The 23,489-nt window shown below is 40.3% G+C and overlaps 1 protein-coding gene across 1 annotated transcript in view; it reads right to left on the bottom strand.

Moving 5' to 3' along the window:
* LOC311258352 (cadherin-2-like) overlaps positions 1-23,489 on the bottom strand; it is a 126,057-nt gene that overhangs the window by 48,818 nt on the left and 53,750 nt on the right. Inside the window, exons 3-9 of the mRNA XM_084354555.1 lie at positions 18,035-18,243; positions 13,342-13,515; positions 9,478-9,633; positions 5,567-5,711; positions 5,304-5,476; positions 3,726-3,863; positions 3,181-3,366 (exon numbers count right to left, since the gene is read on the bottom strand). Coding sequence (XP_084210681.1) covers positions 3,181-3,366; positions 3,726-3,863; positions 5,304-5,476; positions 5,567-5,711; positions 9,478-9,633; positions 13,342-13,515; positions 18,035-18,243 — 1,181 coding nt within the window. The remainder of the gene's footprint in view (positions 1-3,180; positions 3,367-3,725; positions 3,864-5,303; positions 5,477-5,566; positions 5,712-9,477; positions 9,634-13,341; positions 13,516-18,034; positions 18,244-23,489) is intronic.

Genomic DNA, 23,489 nt, shown 5'->3' with positions numbered 1-23,489 from the left:
TGATGTGTTCAGTAGAGGGAGTTCTGGTGATGATACGAGCAGCTGCGTTCTGGACCAGTTGGAGTTTATGGAGTGATTTCCGAGGTAGACCATGGAGGAGAGAATAACAGTAGTCCAGACGGGATGTAATCAGGGTGTTTACGAGAATAGCAGTGCAGGTTGGTGTAAGTGCGGGACGGAGACGGTTGATGTTGCGTAGATGGAAGTATGCAGACCGGGTAACATTATTGATGTGGGCTTCAAGGTTAAGGTGCCGTCCAGGATGACACCCAGGCTCTTTACCTGAGGTGATGGTGGGACAGTGGAATTGTCGATGGACATGGAGAAGGGGTTGTGTTTTGCTAGGGTGGATCTGGTACCAATGAGGAGGACCTCGGTTGTGTTGCTGTTCAGTTTAAGGAAGTTGAGTGAGAACCATGATTTAATTTCCAGTAGGCAGTTGGATAGAGCTGTGGGTGGCAGAGTGGAGGTAGGCTTGGTGGAAATATAGAGCTGGGTATCGTCAGCATAGCAGTGGAGTTGAATATGAAATTTCCCGAGAATTTGTCCAAGGGGTAGAAGATAAATAGTGAACAGGAGGGGGCCAAGGACAGAGCCCTGGGGAACACTGCTGGAGACTGGGGAGGAGCCAGATCTTAGGTTCTTTAGTTGAATAAATTGGGTGCTACCAGTGAGGTAGGACTTCAGCCAAGCCAAAGGGATGTCAGTGATTCCAATGGAGGCCAGTCTGTCCAGGAGGATGTCATGAGAGACAGTGTCAAAGGCTGCGCTGAGGTCGAGGAGAACCAGGATGGAGAGTAAACCAGAGTCGGATGCCATCAAGAGGTCATTTGTGATTTTCACCAGGGCGGCCTCAGTGCTGTGAAGGGGATGAAAACTGGAGTGAAATTGCTCAAAGAGGTTGTAGTATGGTGGCAGATGCTACCATGCAAGGCACCACCTGCTCAACAGGCTCGATAACCATTTATACACAATCACACCGATGGAGGGGCCACCAGGAGCAATTCAGTATCTTGTCAAAGGAGCAGGGGTTGGGGATCGAACCACCAACCTTTTCGATTGGTGCATGACAGTTGTACCTCCTGAGCCATACCCACCCAAAGATGATGATATAATAGTAATTCTGGATGTGCATGAAATTCATGTTGATACATTCACCATGGGCAATTAAGAGCACAATAGATACCAGTGTTTTTGGAAGAATTTCTGGAGCATCTCAGGCACTGTTTTCACCAAGCAGTATGGTACAATTCAGTTTGGTTCGTTACACAATTACAGATTTCCTCAGTTCTTGGTAGATTTTTCCAAACATATTTGATATCACTAAGATGATGTGTGATGATGACTGTCTAATAACATGCCGAAATAAATAAATAAATAAATAAATAAATAAATAAATATACAAATAGCTAGAATGTAAATAAACAATTTCAATATTCAAAAATATGTTTATTACATTGTGTCTCTTTATTCTTTTGCCATAAGAATAGCCATAAGAACGGTAGCAAAACTGGAGTTTCCATTAACATTATTAAGTAACATTAAGTACTGATGTATTTGTGTGTATTGGTTTCTTTTTCTTTTTATAACATTTTTTTTTTCATTTAGTTATCAACATTATTGTTATTATTATTATTATTATTATTATTGTTGTTATTATACATTAATTCATCATGTCATCTTTGTTGTGTCTCAGTCATTTTTCATTATTCAGTCATGCCTGAATACATAAATATAACATGGAATTAATGAAAATACAACATACCTACACTTTCATATGCATGCAAACACATACAATACTTCCTCTCAAAAGAAACAACTAAAAATCCATACTGAATCAAAATGATAAACCTCGTAACCCGTTTGTAACGTCTTGCTGTTCTGTTACTGCATTATGTCACCATTATGTTTGTCTAATAATCTGTCACCTTTGTGTACTATGTCCTGTTGCAATAAGAAGAGAAATTAATGAATCATTCTGCTGTTTTAACTAAGTCACAAATACATATTAATAATATAAAATGTAATAAATGCTTACTGGGAAAGAGCACAAGCAGATTTCTTTAAATATTGAAATGCTCAATTTCACTAATCATCATTCAGAGTCATATTGTATCAAAGTTTTGATACTATTTGTGATTGGAATGTTTTATTGCACAATATCATTAAATTTTTTTACTATTCCCACACTGGATTCAAGTTATTATACATCCACAGGCACAGGTTTAACGGAAAAAAAGACATGCCGCTAACTGTGATGCTACTATGTAATCTAAACTCTCTGATATGCATCCCCACTGCTGCTCGACATCTTTCTTCGTAGACGAACAAATTTGTCCCTGAGCGACCTCCATCTCTTGATGCACTCAGGGACCGACAAGTCAACTGCCTTAGCTATTTCCGACCAGGAATTACTGGTCATTTGTGCGTCCTTGTATGTCTTTAAGGAGGTTACATTAAGGTTCTCGTATTTTCTAATTTCTTCAGCTAGGCGTTCTTCGATTGGATTCATTCTCGTCTTGATTGCGAACTGGTCAAACTCTTTTGAAAATGGCGGTGGTGGTGTTTATGTTGTCGAGAGAGTAGACAAACTGGAAAAGTAATTCCGGAAATGATGTTTTTAGAGGACCAATCACAGCCCTTGCCGTCTCCGTTTCCCCTCAACGGAGTGACGGACATTTAAAAAATATTTCATGCGCCCGGAGAGTACGGCGAGGGTCTCCGACAGGCTCTCCAGTGATGGAGAGGGGTCTCTGTGTCCATGTACAGCACTTCCGCAGTAGTAAAAATTGGGCTTTAGAGTTTATGATGGTTCGACTTTCTTAACATACCACCATGGCTAACCCTGTGACCATGGCAACCAAAGAAAAAGCAAAGGAAACAATACAGGATCTGATTTTACTGATATGAGAACAGACAGCAACAACGACTTAAGGATCACAACTATATGTACAACAAGTCTGATGATTGAAAGCACTATAATATGTTATGTACAAAAATATATAAATGACATACATGAAATTTTACAGATTACAACATACATGTATAAAGGAAAATGCATACCAGATTATAGGGTAGTATTATAGTATTATAAAACGATTCATATCCCAAGTTAGCTTCACTTTACACTTTCAGCTGTGTGTGTGTGTGTGTGTGTGTGTTTTGGAAATCAAATCCCACCTTGACCACAGTGAGTAGGCCCTCATTGGTGGTGGGGTCAGTGGGGATGGAGAAGCGCCCAGTAGGGTCTCCAGCAGTGATGCGGTACACAGCGCTCCAGGCTTGGGTATGAGGCTGATCTTTATCCGTCACAGTCAGGTTAGCAACGATCACATTCACCCTGTTCTCATGAACCTCCCCGAAGAACTGATAAAGGTGGACAAAATACACAGACCTGTTAATGCTTTGCATAACTTTTAACATCAATATGTCACAGCAATACACAAATAGCTCCGTAAACAGCGAACAAATGAGACCAAAGTGGGGATGATTGCTTTCTTCTCTCATCAGTGCTAAATGTTTCCCAGAAAAACTTCCTGTCCAACCTGTTCGGCTGTACTAAGGAAGATGAAAATATTGGACATTTCATTGTTTTCTTTTTTACTCCTCCACCATCTGCCGCAACTAATAAAACCTTGGGAGAGCTTCAGTGCCATTGAGAAGAACAGCGCCTTGCCCCTGATGCAGTGGTACGGCCGATAGATGTAGTCTGTGTGTGGACCTACTGTGTCTGTGGTGAACTCAGGGGGATTGTCGTTGACATCAGTAATCCTGATGATAGTGGTGGCTGTGTTGGACAGGCCATAGGTCGGGTTTCCCTCCATGTCCGTAGCCTGGATGATCAGGGTGTACTGGGTGACTTTCTGGAAACAAAGAACAATGACAGTCAACAACTGGAATGATAAATCTTCTTCACAGTTTTTCACAGAATCTGTGAGCATCCCACCATCTATTATACCATCATCATCATCATTATAAATGTAAAACATATATTAAACAAGCCATAGTTAAAAGATTGCTGCAGAGATCATAGTTAGATATAAATCCAATTAAAAGCATGTGACAAAAGTGGAATGTCTTTCTGTCAAAGCACCATTATAGCTGATGACTCAATCAGTGCTGCTTAACAATAATGTTCAGGGAGCTAATAACTGCTAGATTTAAAAAGGGTTCCACACACCTCCGGCACAAATGTTATTACCTTCATGATAACTTTGAAAGGAAAACAATATAATTTCCATTCCAAGAAAATGAACCATCTAGATAACATTGTACCTTTAAAAAGTAGACTTTACCACTGACAGAGTGTCAATTGGGTTGTGCTTGTGTTTTTCTCATGGTTGGTTTGTAAAAACAACCAGCCAGCGGCAGAGCTGGTGAAGCTGTTTGTGAGCCAGTTGCCCTGCTACCACAACAGACAGGCCGGATGGCGGATGTGGGCTGCCCTACCACTATACTGTCATCCGGCCCATCCGGTCTACCTAACCAGAGACTGGGAGAAGGGCCTGAGAGATCGGTTTGTTTACCCGCAAAACTACAGCTCATAAACCATCGTAACAGAGCGGTTTATGAGCCAGACCTACTGTGTGAATGAACAAAGCCAGAATAAATAACTTCTGGGGCACACAAATCGGACAAATTATATATCAATATCAAATTCAGCCCATAGCTGTTTTTTTTATTAATTCCCTATGTTTTGATCTGAGCATAAAATCGAAAGTACGAAAAACAAAGGGTTATTTTCTTTTTATCACGTTCATAAACAATTAATGATATAAAAAATATTATTTCATTTTCAGATTTTTGATTCTCAACTGAATTACTAATTATCCGATGATACCCAGACCATATGCTCCTGCCTAATGACAGTCAGATGTAATTGTCGTATGACTGTATGCATGCGACTGCGACGTGCGAACCAAGATGGTTTGAGATGAATGCATTAACTGCTACAACCCTAGTTGGATCCATATTTGATGAATATACAGATACAACTGACATGTTTCTAACTGAATGATAAAAATGTCAAAAAATTAAGGTGTGTTAACTGTTAAGTCCTTAACATATACAACAAACTTGAAAAACGTAGAAGGCAGGCTTGTCTGATTTTGAGTTATGAACAAATCCTGAAAAACATAATTATTGTACAATGGCATGCAAATAGCGATGCAACAGAAAACACAATATTGTGTAGGACCAACTGATGTGAGAATATGACTATAAAAAATCCAGAAGCTGTTTTAAGAGGAAGGAAACAAAGCCTTACAAAATGTCCACCCACACCCACAAACACATACACACACCTCCCGATCAAGTCCTGCTGCCACAGTAATGATGTCACCAGTCTTGTTGTTAATGGTGAAAATGTTGGAGGAGGGGCTCTGGGGATTCTGGGAGAGGATCTTATATCGCAGCATCCCATTGGCAGTTTTTGGATCATCCTTGTCCACTGCTGTTACTGTCATCACAAAGGATCCTGCAGGGAAACACACAGCAACTCAACACAGATATGTCAGTGAAGAAGGATTATGTAAATCCACAATTGTGTGTATCTGTGTGTTGGTACCAGGCTTGGATCCCTCTGGTACAGAGCCGTTGAAGATGGTGTGTGTGAACTCCGGTCTGTTGTCGTTCTGGTCAATGACATTAATGACAATGTCAATGGGGTTCTCCACCTGATTCCCATTCAGGTCCACAGCATGGGCTCGCAACTGTAGACACAGACACAGACACACACACAGACACACAGACACACACACACACACACACACACACACACACACACACACACACACACACACACACACACACACACACACACAGACACACACACAGGTAAGGCAAGGCCACTTATGATGGTAATGTAGAGTACCAATTTAGTATCTTTGATCACATGTTCAACTTTAGACGCAAACTGTTTTGTTAAAAACAACTACCAACCACTGTTCAATGGGACACGCATGCTTGGAAATAAGCAAGCAATCTAGACTGTAACAAAAGGCAATATACACCAATTGACATTAACACTACTGACACTTCAGGCCAAAGATCAATGATACACTTTGTGGAATGTCTGCTGTATGTCTTGAACACTAGGGTGTATAGAGAAGCTGGGCTGTCAACTGATGACCACCTGGTGGTGAGTTGGATCAGATGGTGGAGGAGGCTGCCAAACAGACCTGATAAAATCAAACATGTATTGAGGGTGAACTGGAAATGTCTGGTGGCGGCCCCTGTCCATGAGGTATTGAACAACCATCTCTGGAGGAATCCCTTGGGCAACCCAGGTGAGGTTGCGAACAATGAATCCAAGTAGGCCATGTTCAAAACCTTCTTTTAGGTAGCAGCTGCTAAGAGTTATCGTCAGAAGACCATCAGTGCCTGTCATGGCAGCATACTAAGAACCCTCTGGTGGACTCCAGCTAAACTAAGAACAAATTATTTCCAGTTTTTGTTTAACTTTAATGCACATAGAGTTGAAAATCAAGAATCTATTTTGCTAACTGCCTGGGTCCAAAGTGATCTATGTATTTAGCATAACATGGTCAAAGTTGCTGAATATAACTATTGATTGGCATCGGACCCTCAATAAGCCATTCCTTTAAAGCATATGAAGTGTCCTTATGAGGCCCTCAAAGAGCCAATGCCTCCCTTATGAATAAACATGTCAGCCAATCCCAGCTCCAAGCTCTGACAACTACATCCAATCACATGAATATTCATCAGACAGCTTCAATGCAAATCACCCTGCTGCGACTCCAGATTTTCACTCCCCTGTGTGAGCTGGGTAGGTGCATTCCTACAGATCAAAAGGTTAGACTGCTCTCGAAGGTTTATGTGACTGTATTAAATATAGTGAGCAAACACCAAGAGTTGTAAAGAATTTCTTCTTCATCTCTGTACATCAGTGAGAATATATCCAGCAGAGTGACAGCAAAGATGAAAATAAAAACAGGGGGATGACATTCAGCCATGGTGGCAAGGCAGACTGGAATAAGATTCAACCATTTTCAGTAAATAGAATGTGAGTGTTAGGGTTTAATTTTTATGTGATTTGAATCCATTTTTTAATTCCTAATCAAGCCCATTTCGGTTAAAGTTTCAACATTTCGGCAGATTTCAGAACACACACAACCATATCTTTTAAAGGATACGCTCACCCAAAAATGAAAATTCTGTCATTTTCTAGTCAACCCCCATGCCGATGGAGAGAGAATTTTCATAGTCTACAAAACATTTCTGGAGCTGTGAAGCTCAAACAGTGTTACAGCATTCTCCTAAACAACTGAAGTAGCTGGTGACTTGTTTTAAAATGTAAGAAAACAATTTCCTAGTTTGACATATCTGAGTTTTGAGCCTCTGTTTTCAGGCAGGCACAAAAAGGCAACCTTGATCTGATTGTCTGCTTAGCATGGCCCATGTTAGATATTATGGAATATTGCAGCATTTGCCATCATATGCCATAATTTACACAATACTGAATATCGAACAGCTGTTACAGCATCTTCAGGCTTTTATTTGGAAAAGAAAATGTGCACAAAGCAGCGAAGGGGACGAGGTGGGGGACCAGTGACAGACTGCTATAGCTGCAGCTAATATATAGTCTATTTGGTTATGTTTGCAATTTGTTCTTTGCACTTATTATTAAAAAGTTTTGTTGCTATTAATTTGCTCCGTAAACCTCTAGAACCCAGAGTGCCCATTCTGTTTTTAACTAAAGATACTTTAAATTGTCATCAATAACCAGAACCTCAAATACTCATCATACCATTGAGATCTTTTTTTTGCATGGTCCCACCCAGTTTTCACTTAGAAATCTAAAAATGTCTTTGGTGAGTGTTTAGTGTCTTATAGATGGTGTTATATTGTGGAAGGCGACATTCTTCAAGTATTTTGAAAGACTCGATTGGGGGGGGGATGATCGGATTGTGGTGCCTTTTCCATATTTATTTTGGTGATTTTTTTTTTCCCTATAAGCACCACAGCGGGTGCTGCCTGGCTCTCGCTGCTGGGTACAGACGCTGTTTTCCAGGAGTTGTGACGAAGAGTCTGTGACTCAGGAGCTGACACTCAGGAATGATCACCCTCACGTGTTTAAAACAGACCATGAAAGGAATGGAAGGAAAGGAAATGATTATTCTAATAAATGGAGAAAGTTGTTTGTGGTCGTTTTGTTCTCCTACAGTCAGGCTGACACATTTAAACTTGCTGGTGAATCAGAAAACAGACAAAATATAAAACTTGATGGTGATACACATGAGTTGAATCTGTTATCTGTCGTCACTCCTGTATGAAACTCCAGTCATGTTGTGATGTATCAGATCAGTCTGATCAGGCAGCTATCACTCCTTGCTCCTTGCAACTCGGAGCACAAATAAGAGCATTGGGACGGCCTGCAAGATGGCCGACAGGAACGGCTTTCGATTCAAGCGAGGATTGAGGAAACGACAACAAAGAGAAATAAGAAGTACCAGCTAACTCCACAATCCAAGGAACATGAAGCAAGTTAGCGCCGAGCTGCTATCCCTGCAAAGGAAAAGAGTGACCAGTTTCCTCCATCCGCTGTCTTTCATCAGACCTTGCACAGCAAGAACAGCATTGTTCAATATTGGGATTGCAACCTTCTTCTGCTTGGCTCATCAGCCAAGGAACCACCAGCACCTTTTCTTCAAAGACTGGTAATGTTGAACTGGGCCTAGATAGCACACAGCATAGCATAGCACAGCTAAGCACAGGACTTTTAACTCTGGTTGATGTAATACACATGCGTTCAATCTTAGTGTTTGTTCACTGTTTGGGTGTTATTGTGATCTCAGGTCAGGTATTTGGTAGTTTGCTTTGCTACATGGCTATTTTGACGTTAGTTGAATTATGCTTCACACAGACTCAGGATCTTTGCATGCAACTAACCACCTTCTCTAACCTGGGACTATGTCACACACACATACACATACACTCCTTCTGCCTGGACCATATCAGACCTACGTGTGATATCAGTGAGCTAATCATGTGAGCACCACCATTGTTTCTTTGATCTCTCTATCAAAGAAACAAGTGGTGATCCACCATCTTGGACCTTAGTCCATTACTAGCTGTTATGGTAATTTTGGTTGTAGTTATTAAGTCAATTATTAATCAAAGTTACAAAGTGACAGTTGAGTAACTTTTTACGAGACTGATTTGGTACTTTTTCTTTTCCCTTCTTCAAGATGATCTTATGTAAATTGGATCTTATTATTTGTCATAATTAATAATTATCTCTGATAATCATTAATTATTATTGATAGCCAAATTTAACCCAAAATTCCCTATCAATGTTGCATGAAGCACTACATAAATAGTAGTGTCATAGTAAGAATAAATGAAAAAAGAAAACCATGATGTTGTCTGTGTGTAAAAACTTACAATGACCTGGACTGAAACATTACAAGTTTGCTTTGCTGTTGACCTCAGCTGTCACAGTGTGGAGAGTCTTACATGGAAGTTGGAGATGTGCTCTCTGTCCAGAGGCTTGGTGACAGATAGCTGGCCTGAGATTGGGTTGATGATGAAGATGCCATTTGGAGGCTGGTCAGCCCCAGGGCCCGTCACACTGTAACGCAGCATCCGGTTTTTATCCCGGTCTGAGCGGATCTGAATCACAGACAGATAGATGTGGAGAGAAGGACAGGAAATGGCAGAAAAGTATTTTCAATTAATTTACTGTACACAGGATAAGATGGAGCTGTAACAATAATTACTGTGGTGAGCAACAAGCTGTAATTGGATAAAAAGCACGTCCTATAGGGCCTGGACAAAATGAACAACTTTCTTTTTACTCAATCTGCTGCATCTACTGCTGTCAGTGTATTTTGGGAGATCTTTCTCCCCAGTATGCATGTATGTTTTTTTAAAGGTAAATACAATATACAAGTGAAGCCTAACTTTTCCAGCTTGACTCGAAGGCCTGGATGAAGAGAGAGGTCTGGTGCAAGCAGCATACAACACTGCCAGAGAAAGACTGAAAGCTGGCATCAAGGAGGCAAAGAAGAGACATCAGCAGAGACTGGAGAGGGACCTCAACACCAACAGCGATTCAAAATGTCACAAGCTACAAAAGCAGGAGCGGCCCCGCCATGTGTAAGGCCACTTTGCTGAATGAGCTGAACACACTGTAACACAGAGCCGCTGTGGCAAGCTCAAGGGGTCTAAACACAAACTCAAAATTCCCACTCTATTTCAAATACAGCTACCATTAGTGAAGACATTGTGTGCCAGGAGAGGGCAGCACATATACATCTTGATGTTTTCTATTATATTTATTCTTATAGCACTAGGTTGAAAGCTAAATGTAGCAGTTTACTTTATGAAGTATTATATTCTCCAGATTTACAGTATATGCATCCCTGACAAGTTCACATCCCAGGACAGGAAGGCTCTAGAGTGGGTGATTAGAACCACCCAGAACATCACTGGTACAACCTACACTGCATCAGTGACATTGACGAAGTGAAATGTCTGCACAGAGCCTAAAAGACACTGAAAGACAACACCCACCCAGCCACAGTCTTTTAACCATACTGTCGTCCGGCAAAAGATACAGAAGTATCCGCTGGCATACAACCAGACTACAGAACAGCTTTATTGTCCAGGCTGTGAGAGTCCTCAATTAATCATCAACACTACATTTTTTAAAACAGATGTAGCACAAAGGACTCAAACATAGTTAAATTTTTTTAACCATAGTGTTTTGAAAAATGACAATTATTAACCATATAACCTTGAACTGGTTGTATCTCGTGTTGTCAGTATGACTCTGGACTTGCACATGCAACACTCAGCAAATGCTTAAGGCTGCTCCTACATAACCAAGAAAAATCGGATTTGTGCTGAAGTCAAAATAAACTGGGATGCCTGGCGCACCACAGTTAAGTACGACGCTATGACTTGTATTGAAGTTGAGGACGTTGGATTGTTAATACTTTTCAATCCGTCTCCATTCACAAACAGTGCTCAAACATTGCTCAGTTGGTGCTGAGTTTGACCAAGACACCGAAGAAAAACACATTGTAAAAAACTGGCTTTGTGTCACTAACTGAGCCTCTCCAGCTGCCTGATCAGTACTGCACATGCACAGAAATGAAAAAAGAAACAAGAAGTCTCACTCCTTAGCATCGTCTATTATCAGCTCCGAAAAACAAACAAACAATATGTCTAATTCAGAATGCTATTGATTCAGAGTATAGTGAATCAAGTATAGTATAGTCTTCTGGATGTAATCTGATGAGGTATATGATCTGCTGCACTGTTCCCAGTTCTTCTGGTGCATTCCTGATGACAAACAGGACACACAAAAACACAGAACGAAACAGAAAGGCAACCTCGTATCCTGGCAATGGGAAAGGAGTCAGATGCCTATTTTTAGCAAATTTACACACATTTAAAGAAACCTGCATTTACACAAATTTTGGTGTAGAAGTGGTATTAGAGGTCAAGACACAGGACGAGGAGGACAGGACTTTGTCGCATCTGTCAACTTCATGAGAAGTTGCCAAAATTGAATTCTCACTTTTACATACATATATACTTCCACTTAGCACTTGTACATACCTGCATACTGTCATGCAAATACATACTGTATATATAAGCTTTCACATACATGCATACTCTAATGCATAAACATACGTATAGGCTTGAACATACATGCATACTCTCATGCATATACATACATACAGGCATGCACATATATACATCCATGCATGCATAATGTGAGACTGTGTGCATGAGTGTATATGCGTGGAGAATGCATATATGTGCAAGCTGAATATCCATATACTGTATATGAGAGTGAGAATGCATCTATGTTGGAGTTGACTATCTATATTTATATGAGGGTGAGAATGCTAATATGTGCAAGTTGACTATAAAATATGTGAGAGTGAGAATGTATGTATGGCCGAGTTGACTATGTATGTAAATGAGAGTGAGAATGTATGTACTGTATGTGTGAGTCAAGTATCAATGTATCCTGATGCAACATGAGCTGTGTATATTCTATAGCAAGCAAATCCACTGCATTTACATAATCATATCAGAAACACCTCAGGATGGGGCAGTCCAGTAAAACTCAACACTATGACTGTGACCTCAGTAATTAACATAAAATTGATTTACACGTCTTGGACTGAATATCTGCAAAGCCTCAGCATTTGTTAGCTTCATGTATATGATTTTATGGCAGGGCTGTTGATGGCTCCATTTTGGTTGTCTGTTGTTATAATAACATTTTAACCTAACAGCGGTCAGGGTACCGTTGGCTATGACATGGAGGTATGTTCCACCCTCCAAGGATATGCCTCCCCAGACCATTAGTGACCCAGAGCCAAACTGGTCATGTTTGACGATACATGTTACAGGCATAGCATAATGCTCACCACGGCATCTCCAGACTCTTTCACAGCTGTCACATGTGCTCAGTGTGAACCTGCGAAGAGAGTGGACCAGTGGCCAATTCTGGTGTTCTCTCGTGAATGCCAATCGATCTGCGCAGTGCTGGGCTGCGAGCACAGGTCCCACTAGAGGACGTCGGGCCCTTATGCCACCCTCATGGAGTCTGTTTCTGACAGTTTGGTCAGAAACAGACACACTAGTAGCCTGCTGGAGGTCATTTTGTAGGTGTCTGGCAGTGGACCCAGTCCAGCTCTCCTCGTGTAATGGCCGGTCTCCTGGTATCTCCTCCATGCTCTTGAGACTGCTGGGAGACACAGCAAACCTTCTTGCGACCGCACGTATGGATGTGCCATCCTGGAGGAGCTGGACTACCTGTGCAAACTGATTGGGCTGCAGGTACCGCCTCATGCTATCAGTAATGGCAAGGGCACGAGCAGAACACAAAACTAGAGAAGAACCAGTCAGGGAGGATAAGAATGCAATTGTCTGTGGCCACCACATGCAAAACCATTCTCTTTTTGGGGGTTGTCTTGCTTTTGCCTCTCCATTGCACCTGTTGTCACTTTCATTTGCACCAAAGCAGGTGAAATTGATTCAGAATCACTGGTACTTCCTAAATGGACAGATTGACAATCCCTGAAGTTTAACTGACTTGGTGTTATACTGTGACAATTAAGTGTTCCTTTCATTTAAATAGATAGATAGATAGATAGATAGATAGATAGATAGATAGATAGATAGATAGATAGATAGACACTTTTTAAATTGCACTTTTTTTAGATACATGCATACATACTTTTTAAATTTACCTTTACCTTTTTTAATTAGTGTGTGTGTGTGTGTGTGTGTGTGTGTGTGTGTGTGTGTGTGTGTGTGTGTGTGTTTGTTTGTGTGTGTGTGTGTGTGTCTTACTCTGACTAGGTCCTCTGGGAACTGTCCTCGTGAGTTCTCGGGGACGTTGATAGGCGGAATGACCCAGTCCCTCTTCAACCGCCTCAGACTGCCATCACCCCTGACAACCGCGCTGCGCCATGGAAACAAGATCTCTGGTACCCGCTGAGTCAGTGTTGCATCACTGGGCTGTACCTGCAGAGACAGTAAACAAGCATTGTGTACTGGACTACACACACACACACACACACACACACACACACACACACACATCTATACTGTGTTTGTGTGTATATGTGTGTGCACAGCCAGCCTGCTGGGAAGGCTTGGTGACTCAGGTATTTCTGACCTCATTCCAGAGGCTTAGATTAATGCTCTCATTATAGTCCGTCTGATAAATGACCACCACCTGTCACTCTGTGTGTGTGTGTGTGTGTGTGTGTGTGTGTGTATGTGTGTGCGTGTGCGTGAGTGCATGTTTGTCCTATGCAACCACAGATCTACATGACTGGTCAGTGAGCAGCCACAGGGCATGGCTTACAGGGGATGGTAAGGAAAAGGAAGATCTTCTTCTTTACTCTTCCCTCTCAGGCTCGGTTCAGTCCCTGTCCTTGGAGGGAGGGATGGGTAATTTATGTAATACAAAAAATCTCATATTGTCCTTCATTAATGGCTTTAAATATTTTTTAGAATACATTGTAAAAAAGAAAAGTCTTTAGATGAGAATAAAGTAAACTACTGAGAACACAAACCAAAAAACAAACTAATTATACAAGAAAGGAAGAGCATTTCTAATGAGCAGAACAGAGTTATCGAGTCAAAGAGTAAACGGGATGGAAAGGTTTTTATGTTTCTGCTTTGATTTTAATGACAGACTTTACTTCATATGAATATATGTTAGCTAGCTCAAAGTTAATGTTGTGCATTCACAGTGATTTGACCCGGGCCATTTATCGGTTTAGAGCTGCTGTTGTTTTGGTTTCTGTTCCTTACTGTGACGCTGTCACTGTTAGGAGCTTGTGAGCCAGAAATGCATGCTTTATCTTCTTTCTCCATGTGCATATCTCAATATTGATCTTGTACTGATGAATAATAATCCTATCCCTCTGCTACGTCTATTAGTGACTTTGAGTCACAACAGTTTTTTCTGTCTTCATTCATCAATGAATTCCAGTCCTTTCTGTTGTTCCAATTCATTCAATTGTTGCTGAGCAACTGTCAATAAAATGCAACAATTTCTGGAAGATGTTTTTCCATTTAAAGGGATAGTTAACGCTTACACACTATTAATCCATCTAGATTGTTTTGGTGTAAGTTGCCGAGTTTTATAGAGATTGACCATAGAGCTGTCTGCTCTCTCTTGAATATAAAAGAACGAGGTGGCACTAGGAAATGTCTCTTTCCAGAAATCATGGCCCTGTTACTCAAGATAATACACAGACTGAGTTGAGGAACTATTTTCATGTAGGAACAGTTTTATTTCTACCATATCACTGCACAGAAGGAAGCATGCATTTAGTCAAGGACAAGAGGCTAGCTAACTAAGCTAGCTAACGTGAAAGCTTAGCCAGGGAGGACACCATCAAAGGTTAACTTGACTATTTTTGCACATTAAAGTGTGTTTACAGGTCTTAGGGAGTACTATGGCATGTTTGAAAAAAAGTAGTATAAAGCCTTTTGTGGCTCCAGAGATGAACTTGCATAGTGAGTAATGGAGTCACCAGGTTTTTTAAAAAGACAGAAAAAGTGTGGAATTAAAAGGCAATATCTCTGTATCAAATTTGATCATTTCTTTTTAAACTGTCCGCAATTAGTGTTGTAGGAGTTCAATGTTACACAAGTGGACCACTTTTCAACACCTGGTGCCTACATTACTCACTATGCAAATTAGAGTGACATCACTTGAGGTTTATCAGATTACATGCAGTTTCCTGTGGAGCCACAAAAGGCTTTATACTACTTTTCTCACAATGCTGTAACGTTTTATATCCTGTGCTGTAACGAGCTTAAGCCTCTTGTTCTTCCAGGTAGGCCTAAAGCAGGGTTCTCAAACTCAAATTATCTTGGGGCCACTGTTGGAATTGTCATCAGGGCCACAGCAGCATTCAAGTACTACCAGAAAGTGAAATATTTCAGAGATGTTAGTTATTTATTTCATGATTTGTACATGATAATGCAAACAGCAGTTTGTTTACCTTTTTATGTCATTAGTTTTAATAGTTAGAGCAGATCTTTTTCCATACTCTTAAATTACTTCTTGAAACTTTGCACTGAACTAACAACTCTAATACATTTGTACTGTATTTCTTGCCAGACACCTGTTAGCACTTATGTCTATATTTTCTTCATATTTAACAAAGAAAATGCAAACAAAAGTATACATACGTTTGCGCAACTAAAACAGAATTAAATATACATCATCATATCATCTTTACTATAAGAAGCAAAAGTGAGTCTGTAATATGAACCTCTGTCTGCAGTTGAGGTTCATACATTGGAGCATTATACGTTTTAGAACAATTTGAGAATTAAGGTATATGAGGCATTTAAAAGTACATCCTCTATTGCTGGCCACCATGGCCAGCATGTAGGACAAGGACTTAATAGACTTTATATAACAAAGTTGTTTTACTGATTTTACTGATATTTGGAGCTGGGTGGCTGTAATTGTGATGCCTGTTTGTCTCCCTCTTTTATCACTTTTATTTGATAACATCACTGGACCTGCGTCTCAGTTGAAGGGCACATTGCTGACACTGCTCCCCTGGCAAATGACTGGCTGTTAGCTGACATGGCTGCTTCTCACAAGTTTTCCTCATGAAGGATTGTTGACAGCTTCTTTCACTCTCTGTGATTCTCCTCCTTGCCAATTGCAGGGAGCAATGCTGAGAGCAGCTAAAGCATATGGCAGCCGCCTATTTCTGGCCCACGCTTAAAAGAACAGCCAATCAAGGCCAGTGTCTTGTCTACATTCATGCCTTATCATCACTGTTGCACATGAAACAAACTAACTCTCTTTGTCTCTGCAATCAGCACTTGGCCAACCTCAGACGCCTGCTGGGCTGGAAATGAAGAATTTATATCTGTGTCTAGTTCATCCAGCATTATTGAAGCTTTGAGGAGAAATAACAGCCTGTCATGCTCAGGCTGTGTAATGCCTTCATGCACACTCAGGTATGTGTTATCACTGTCAGGTTCTGCACGTGTTAATGGACTCACACTTATTCAAATATGACTCAATGACAGTAGATGTGTGTGAACTATAGATTCACTTTAAGACAATGAGGGTTGTGCAGTGGATGAATAACAGCATCTTTGGACTAAACCAAAATGTATGTAATAAGCACTTGAGTCTAATAACCAAGCTAACAAATGGTTAATGAGTGGGTTAGGGCTGCAATTATTAATTATTGAGTAACTATATTGTAAGTATTGTATTTTTTACTTACAATGTGTTGATCATCTAATCTATAAAATATTGCAAAAGTGAAGAATGTCAATCACAAGTTTCATTTATTTTTTTATGATTAGTCTTACCAACACATCAATGTACTGTATTGGTAATGTAAACAAACACAACAATTCTCTCATTTATCTAATAGTAATTGATTAAAGGTGTAATTTTTCAAATATGCCAATGATGTCGAAGGTAGCTCCAAAAATATAGGGAGCAGGATATCGCCAGAGTAACTGCTGCTCTTTGCTAGCTAACCATGGCTGTAGCTAGCTACCATTAGCTTGTTAGACCACTTAGCCATGGAGCTACTGGCCTTATTAGTTGATTGGAGTTTGCCTGGACAATGACCTTGGAGCACAGGGGGAGTCGCCATGAGCAACAGGGCTCAGCTCGACCAGGCTCAGCCATGTCATCACTTGGAGGGTCCACTTTACCCCATTTTCTTGTGGTTGTTTTTTGATAATTATTTTTCCTATTGCTTTTTTCTGACATCTTTTGCATGATCTTGTGTACATTTTCCCCAAATAATGACATTTTGTGGCATTTACTCCGCATTCTGTCCAGCATGGTAAATTCGCTGACCTTGGGCAGGATAAAAAACATTTTTTTTTTTCCCAAGAGAATCCCCTCCATATCCATGAATTGGTGGATTGTGATGTGTTTTCCATGTCTTGCCAATCATCATCAACACCAATTTTTTATATTGAACTCTGATTCCCATTTTGGGTTTATATAGAGCAGATATCATCATCAACTATTATTCCATTGCATGAACAGAATATAATTTGGATCAAACCATTAAATTCTGTGGAGGGATCCATCTTGATTTATTTTTCATAATAGTCCCTTAGTTGTTGATACCTATAGAATTCATGTTTATCCAAATCGTATTTATCTATCATTTTCCAGAAACTCTCCAGCTCCTCCAGCTCCTCCTAATCCACAGCTGGTTTGAAATCACTGTCAAATGCTTCCCATTTTAGCTAATTTATTTCCTTATTTATCCTGTACTTTTTAATTATTCTGAACCATAATTTAAGTGTAAACAATGTAATCAAATTCATTTATTTTTAATTTTCTGTTTAAAAAGTGGTAATTGCACATTACATTACAACCAAAAATGTGCAACCCAGCATTGTCAAATAAAGAGACAATAGAAGAACCTTCTACTGATTATTCACAGTAAACAAGTTTGTGCACGCTGAAACATGAGTGGGTCTACAACGAAACAGCTGTCTACTTCTGCTACTGTGTTACCTGTTGAGATCCTGCGTGAAGGTGCACTCTGGTCTTCCACACCTGTTTGGACTGCAGGTCTCGAGCGTAGACCATCACCGTGGCTTTTCCTTTCCCCACTAGGCTTAAGTGGCGCATGGTGTAGACCACACCATGCTCACTCACCCTGAAGTCAGAAGGGGCTCCAACCTCGAACCAAACCTTCCCTCCACTGCAGTCCATGAAGCTCACTAAGAGAAAAGACAGAGACAGGTGTCAGACTGAGTGAAAGAACCCATCAATCAAGCCTGATGTCCTGTGTGTGTGGTGGGTGCTGTATGTGTTTAACTTTTACACCTCTGCTGAGACCATCAGTAGGTTCATGTTTACATGCTGTAATTTATTTATTTAAAGACGTTTAAAGATGATTTAAAGGTGAAGTATGTAAGAACTGACAACTGGTCAAATTCATACTGAGGAAAAAAATGAGAACTTCTGCCAACCGTAGCTGCCCTACGGAGCCTGTAAAATGACATGGGGATAAAAAAAAAACTTAAACTTAAAATACGAAAGTTTCTTGTGCGCACGGGAAACTTTCTGGTGAGCACGAGATACTCTCTCCTTTTCATGTAGTGTGTGTGTGATATCGCTGCAGTTGACACGACTAGGGTTGTCACAAGAACCGATACTTCGGTACCAATTCGATGCCGACACGAAAAAAATAATACGATACTTGCTTTTTTCTGGTAACGTCAGAACCGAATATACAACTTTTCACTCGGCGAGCCGTGTCGATTCTTGGCGGAACTGAAGGGGGCAGTATACGCGTGTGAGCAGCACAGAGCAGTCAGCAGCGCTGAAGAAGGAAACCTGCCGTCTTAGAAAAAATGGCTTCAGCAAGTGAGAGTGAAAGCACGACATGTCGGCTCGTCGACAAGACAGGTACTAAGAGTCGCATGTGGAAATATTTTGCATTCGAGGCGGATGAATACGGAGCAATTCTAGACTCAAACAAGCCGACATGCAAACAGTGCCTCAGAAGTTTTCAAACGAAAGGAGGAAGCACGTCAAACCTGGCCAAACACCTCAAAGACAGGCACCCCGACTTGTTTAGAGAATTCAAGTGAGTTTCGAGTGAGTTTCCGTTTACTATCACTGTTGTGTCACGTCATACGTTAACCCGAATATGCCTACGTTCCGTCATTTGGGCATGAGAGTCAGCTGGGGCACAGGCTTCTACTCTCGCTCAGTCGCTCACTCATGTAGATGTTTAACGTAATGTAACGGTACGGTCTGCGTCATTATATGTAAGGTGACATGATGAGATACTGTCTGACAGTCTCTTACCTTATGTTATTTAAACTAAAAGTACCTTTTGGCAGGTGGCAGCTGGTACTGCAATTTAAATTCTGTGCAATAAGATGTTGAAGCACAGTGGTGTTAAATACTTGACAGTTTGAAGCAGTTTTCAATAAATTAGTGAATTTAAAAGTACATGGGTTCTGTTGTTTTTTTTAAAATTGTGGTATCGAATTAGTATCGAGAATCGTGGAAATTCGCAGGTATTGGTATCGACTACTGAAATTCTGGTATCGTGACAACCCTAGACACGACTGTGCTGTCAGACACACACCGTGCACTGGAGACAGCGCACAGAGCGCACTGGAGACAGTGCAGTCTCCGCACACACACTCAGCCTTCTCCAGTCAGCTCATCTGGATCATCCTCACCACCTGTGAATATGGATTGTATGATTTATGAAAGCCTGTAAATAAAGTCAGTGACAGCTCTCACAGAGTCGTTCCACTCCATATCCTCATTGTGAGTCCAAATCATGATGCAGGCCAAGTTCACCGTAACTACACTTCAATGAATAAATAGTGTTCACCTATCAAACTTCCATTTTCAAACGATATCCCAGGCTGAGGGATACTACAGATTGTCGCACATAATTTGGGCACATGAAGCAGTCAGCCTGATTGCACGCTCACGAGAAATGTTTCTTGTGCTCACCACAAAGTATCTTTTGAGCACCAGAAAGTATCTTGTGCTCAACAGAAAGTTTCTTGTGTGCACCAGAAAGTTTCCCATGCGCATGGGGAATGTTTTCTCTGCAACACAATAAATAGACATGATAATGTCAAAACTGCCATTTATTCATATTCAGGTAATAATATTGTTATTTTATTTCTATGTTTTCAACTAAAATTCTTACATACAGTCACTCTAACACTGATTCTACATGTCAGGTAAAATTTTGCAGTGGATATTAAAAGGAATCAAAAACTCCAACACCTCACATGATAATGATGTATACGCATAAATGTTAGAAGTAGGGCAATTTCTCAATCGTAAGATGGGGCATAAGAGGGCGCAATCACACTGCTCAAGAAGACAGGCTCCAGTCCCACCTGAGTTCTTATAAGACTAACAAGACAGGCAGCTGCCGCACTGCCCTGCCATTGATTCACCCCCGGCCTGGCCAGAGAAGCTGGAGCTGCGACTGCCAGTCCATGTATTTACCGGCCAGGACTCTATGGCTCATAATCCACTGCCTACGGTCCGCTGCTGGCTGTTTGTTTTTACAAACCAACCACGAGAATAACACAACATCGCACCATTAACACCAGACAACCACTGAACATACAGTTAGGAAATAACGTGTCAGTTACACTGACCAAGATTTCCGTGGCCCTGGTTGCCTGCTGGACAACAAGAGGGAAGGAGATCAGCGGAACCCATGGCCAAGTGCCTGATCTTGGCTGTCCTCCCGTGCCACACCCCCCCGGGAGCCCTGGTTGCCCTGCTGTACAACCAAAGGGAGGGAGGGATTGCTGCTGGCTGCTGTATTCTTTTGCAATTTTACACAGACCAATCATTCATTGCCAAAGACAATTCATGGCTACTCTTTGCACATGCTTAGGTCATGGTCAGCTTCTTTTATTTTACCACAGAAGGAAACCAAAGGTGTAAAAAGTTAAAATAAATAATAATGTAATGCTTTACTCTATATTGAAGGACATTTTACAAGTCATCGTTGTCTTTGTGTTTTAATATCGTGATGAATATTGTATTGTGGACAGTTTTTCGTGATGATATTGTACTGTTATTTTTTGGTATCGTTACATCCCTAGTAGAATGGGTAGTCGCTGTAGATTTTTAAGGACTTTCTAAATAAAAAAGGGAGCAGATTAATCTTACTGCTTGTATAAATTATAAAATGTTTTAATATAATAATTAAATTAAATTAATTTAATTAAAATTATATATCTATCTATCTATCTATCTATCTAGATAAATATATAGATATAAAGATATAGAAATATACATGTATATCCTGTCACCAGAACGACCACACTCCCTTTGGGTAAAAACAAACACTGTGAAAGTCTTAGCGCCAGATTGAAAACAGCTCGCAGACATGCCTAAAAGCCACTGTGTTGCATTTTTCACATCAAACAATAAAAACATCGAAAATGTTATGATTTTATTTACTTCCTCGAAGAACAAAGGACGATAAGAAGATAAGATAAGAAGATAAGAAGAGATCTGTGACTTTAGGTCGTCCACAGAGAGGATGAAAATGGTAAAACGTGAGACCCAGCCAGTCCATACGCGTCACACTTCATCACAGGTTAATTAATGATGTTACTGAGTAAATGACATGTGTGCCTGCGTCCAACATATTGGACTGGAAAAGTGCACTAAATGATGCCCGAGACACAATATTTTCATTTGATTCTTGGAAAAGATAGAACTTGAATTATTTACTCATCCTGGAACAAGCAGATACAAAATATACTGTATATGTCAAGCTGTCAAGCAGTGCAGAAAAAGAGCTTTCTTTTGATTCAGCGCTGCTTAAGGGAATATTTAAGGGATAAAAGGGCTTTTAAGAGGTTAAAAAAAAAAAAAGAATGCTTGAGTAACAGAGTGAAGAGCATGTCATGTAAAACCTGACTTGCTTTTAGAAGAGCATTATAGGAAACATCAATGTACCTGACCAGAGGGAGTTTATCCTGCCTGGAAATTCCAAAGTTGAAGACTGATTTGCAAAAGTAAAACCATCAATGGGGAGAGAAGGGACCAGTTTCCAGCAGGAAAAGCATGGTTTTCTCTCCCTACAATTTTCTTTTTTTGTTTGCCAACTATAGCCTACCTTCGCAGAGGAAATGGCTTTTGTGATGCCTGGGGGGAGGTATGCAGCACTGTGACTGCATTTTGCCAGAAATCATTGCAAGTTTGTCCGCCGTGTGATTTGAGCGGACACTGCACACTCATGCAGAACAAAGCTGTTCACGGAAAATGTCAGCTCATCACAATTGGGAAATTACCAACAAGTCAGTGCATCCAGAATGGTTTCTGGAGAAGATGGAGGGTTGAAGGATGCAGCTTCGATTTCTGTCCAAGTACTTTTTTGGACAAGTGGCAGAGTATATAAGCAGAAATGGAAATAGATAGAAATAGATTAAAACTTTATCCACTGCACTTCCTGAGTGCCAACTCATGCGCTTGGGACCACCTTCTCTGCTCCGTCGTAACAGTTGCATGTGTTCACTGACTTTTTCAGCATTGTGTTCAGATTAGAACTAGAATTAGATTAGAATTAATAATTATATATATATTTGTTTACTACATAATTCCATATGTGTTCCTTCATAGTTTGGATGTCTTTGGATGTCTTATAAAAATAAAGAAAAAACATTATTGAGAAGGTGTGTCCAAACTACTGGTATTGGATTGATACTTTCTTCAAAAAAAGTATACCGTATAGAGTTATTGAGATATTTCAGTCTGGACCACAGTGGGGGACCGACCAATCAACAGTTGGATCAGAAAGAACTAAAAAAAAAAAAAGTTTCTATACAGATATATTGCCATCAGAACTTGGAAGATCCAGACATTTTGTGAACCAGATCCACAATGGAACTGACTATAATAAGCCAACCCTAATCAGCACTAGTTGTATGGCATAGGGAAAACGATGCAAAAAATCATATTTATGATGGCACTAAAAGACCATACTTACTAGCACATATTTATGTCTTAATGTTTAATAGTTATTGTTCACATTCTTGATGCTAATTTATCGAATCAGCCAAAAGAAACGCAGTTATTCACAGTTTATTTTTTAGTGGTGTTCTAAAAGTTGATTTGAATTGTGCTTGATGGCTGGATGGAAACAGCATTTTTGAGGCAGAAAAAACAGAGACAAGAAGGGAGGCGGAAAGGGAAAGGAGAACTTAGTACAGGGGTCACAAATTGCCGTTTCACACCAATTAAAAGTAGAACTTCCAATGCAACCGAAAAAAAAAAAAATTCTATTTTAAAAAATGCAAGTTGATTTTGAAGTAGACTAGTCACAGGAAGTGCAATGTGTTCAGTTAGCACTACTGTCGTTCATCAAAAACGCGTCTACAGAGTAAAACAGTGGTCATTTTCAGCATTTGTAGACAGCTGATAAATTTAAATATGTCCCGGAGTAGTTTTTTTCAGT

The sequence above is a fragment of the Pagrus pagrus genome (genome assembly GCF_965226575.1).
Source record: "Pagrus pagrus genome assembly, chromosome: 6".
Taxonomy (NCBI): domain Eukaryota; kingdom Metazoa; phylum Chordata; class Actinopteri; order Spariformes; family Sparidae; genus Pagrus; species Pagrus pagrus.
The sequence above is the reverse complement of the archived record's forward strand: the minus strand, read 5'-3'. Positions and strand labels throughout refer to the sequence as shown.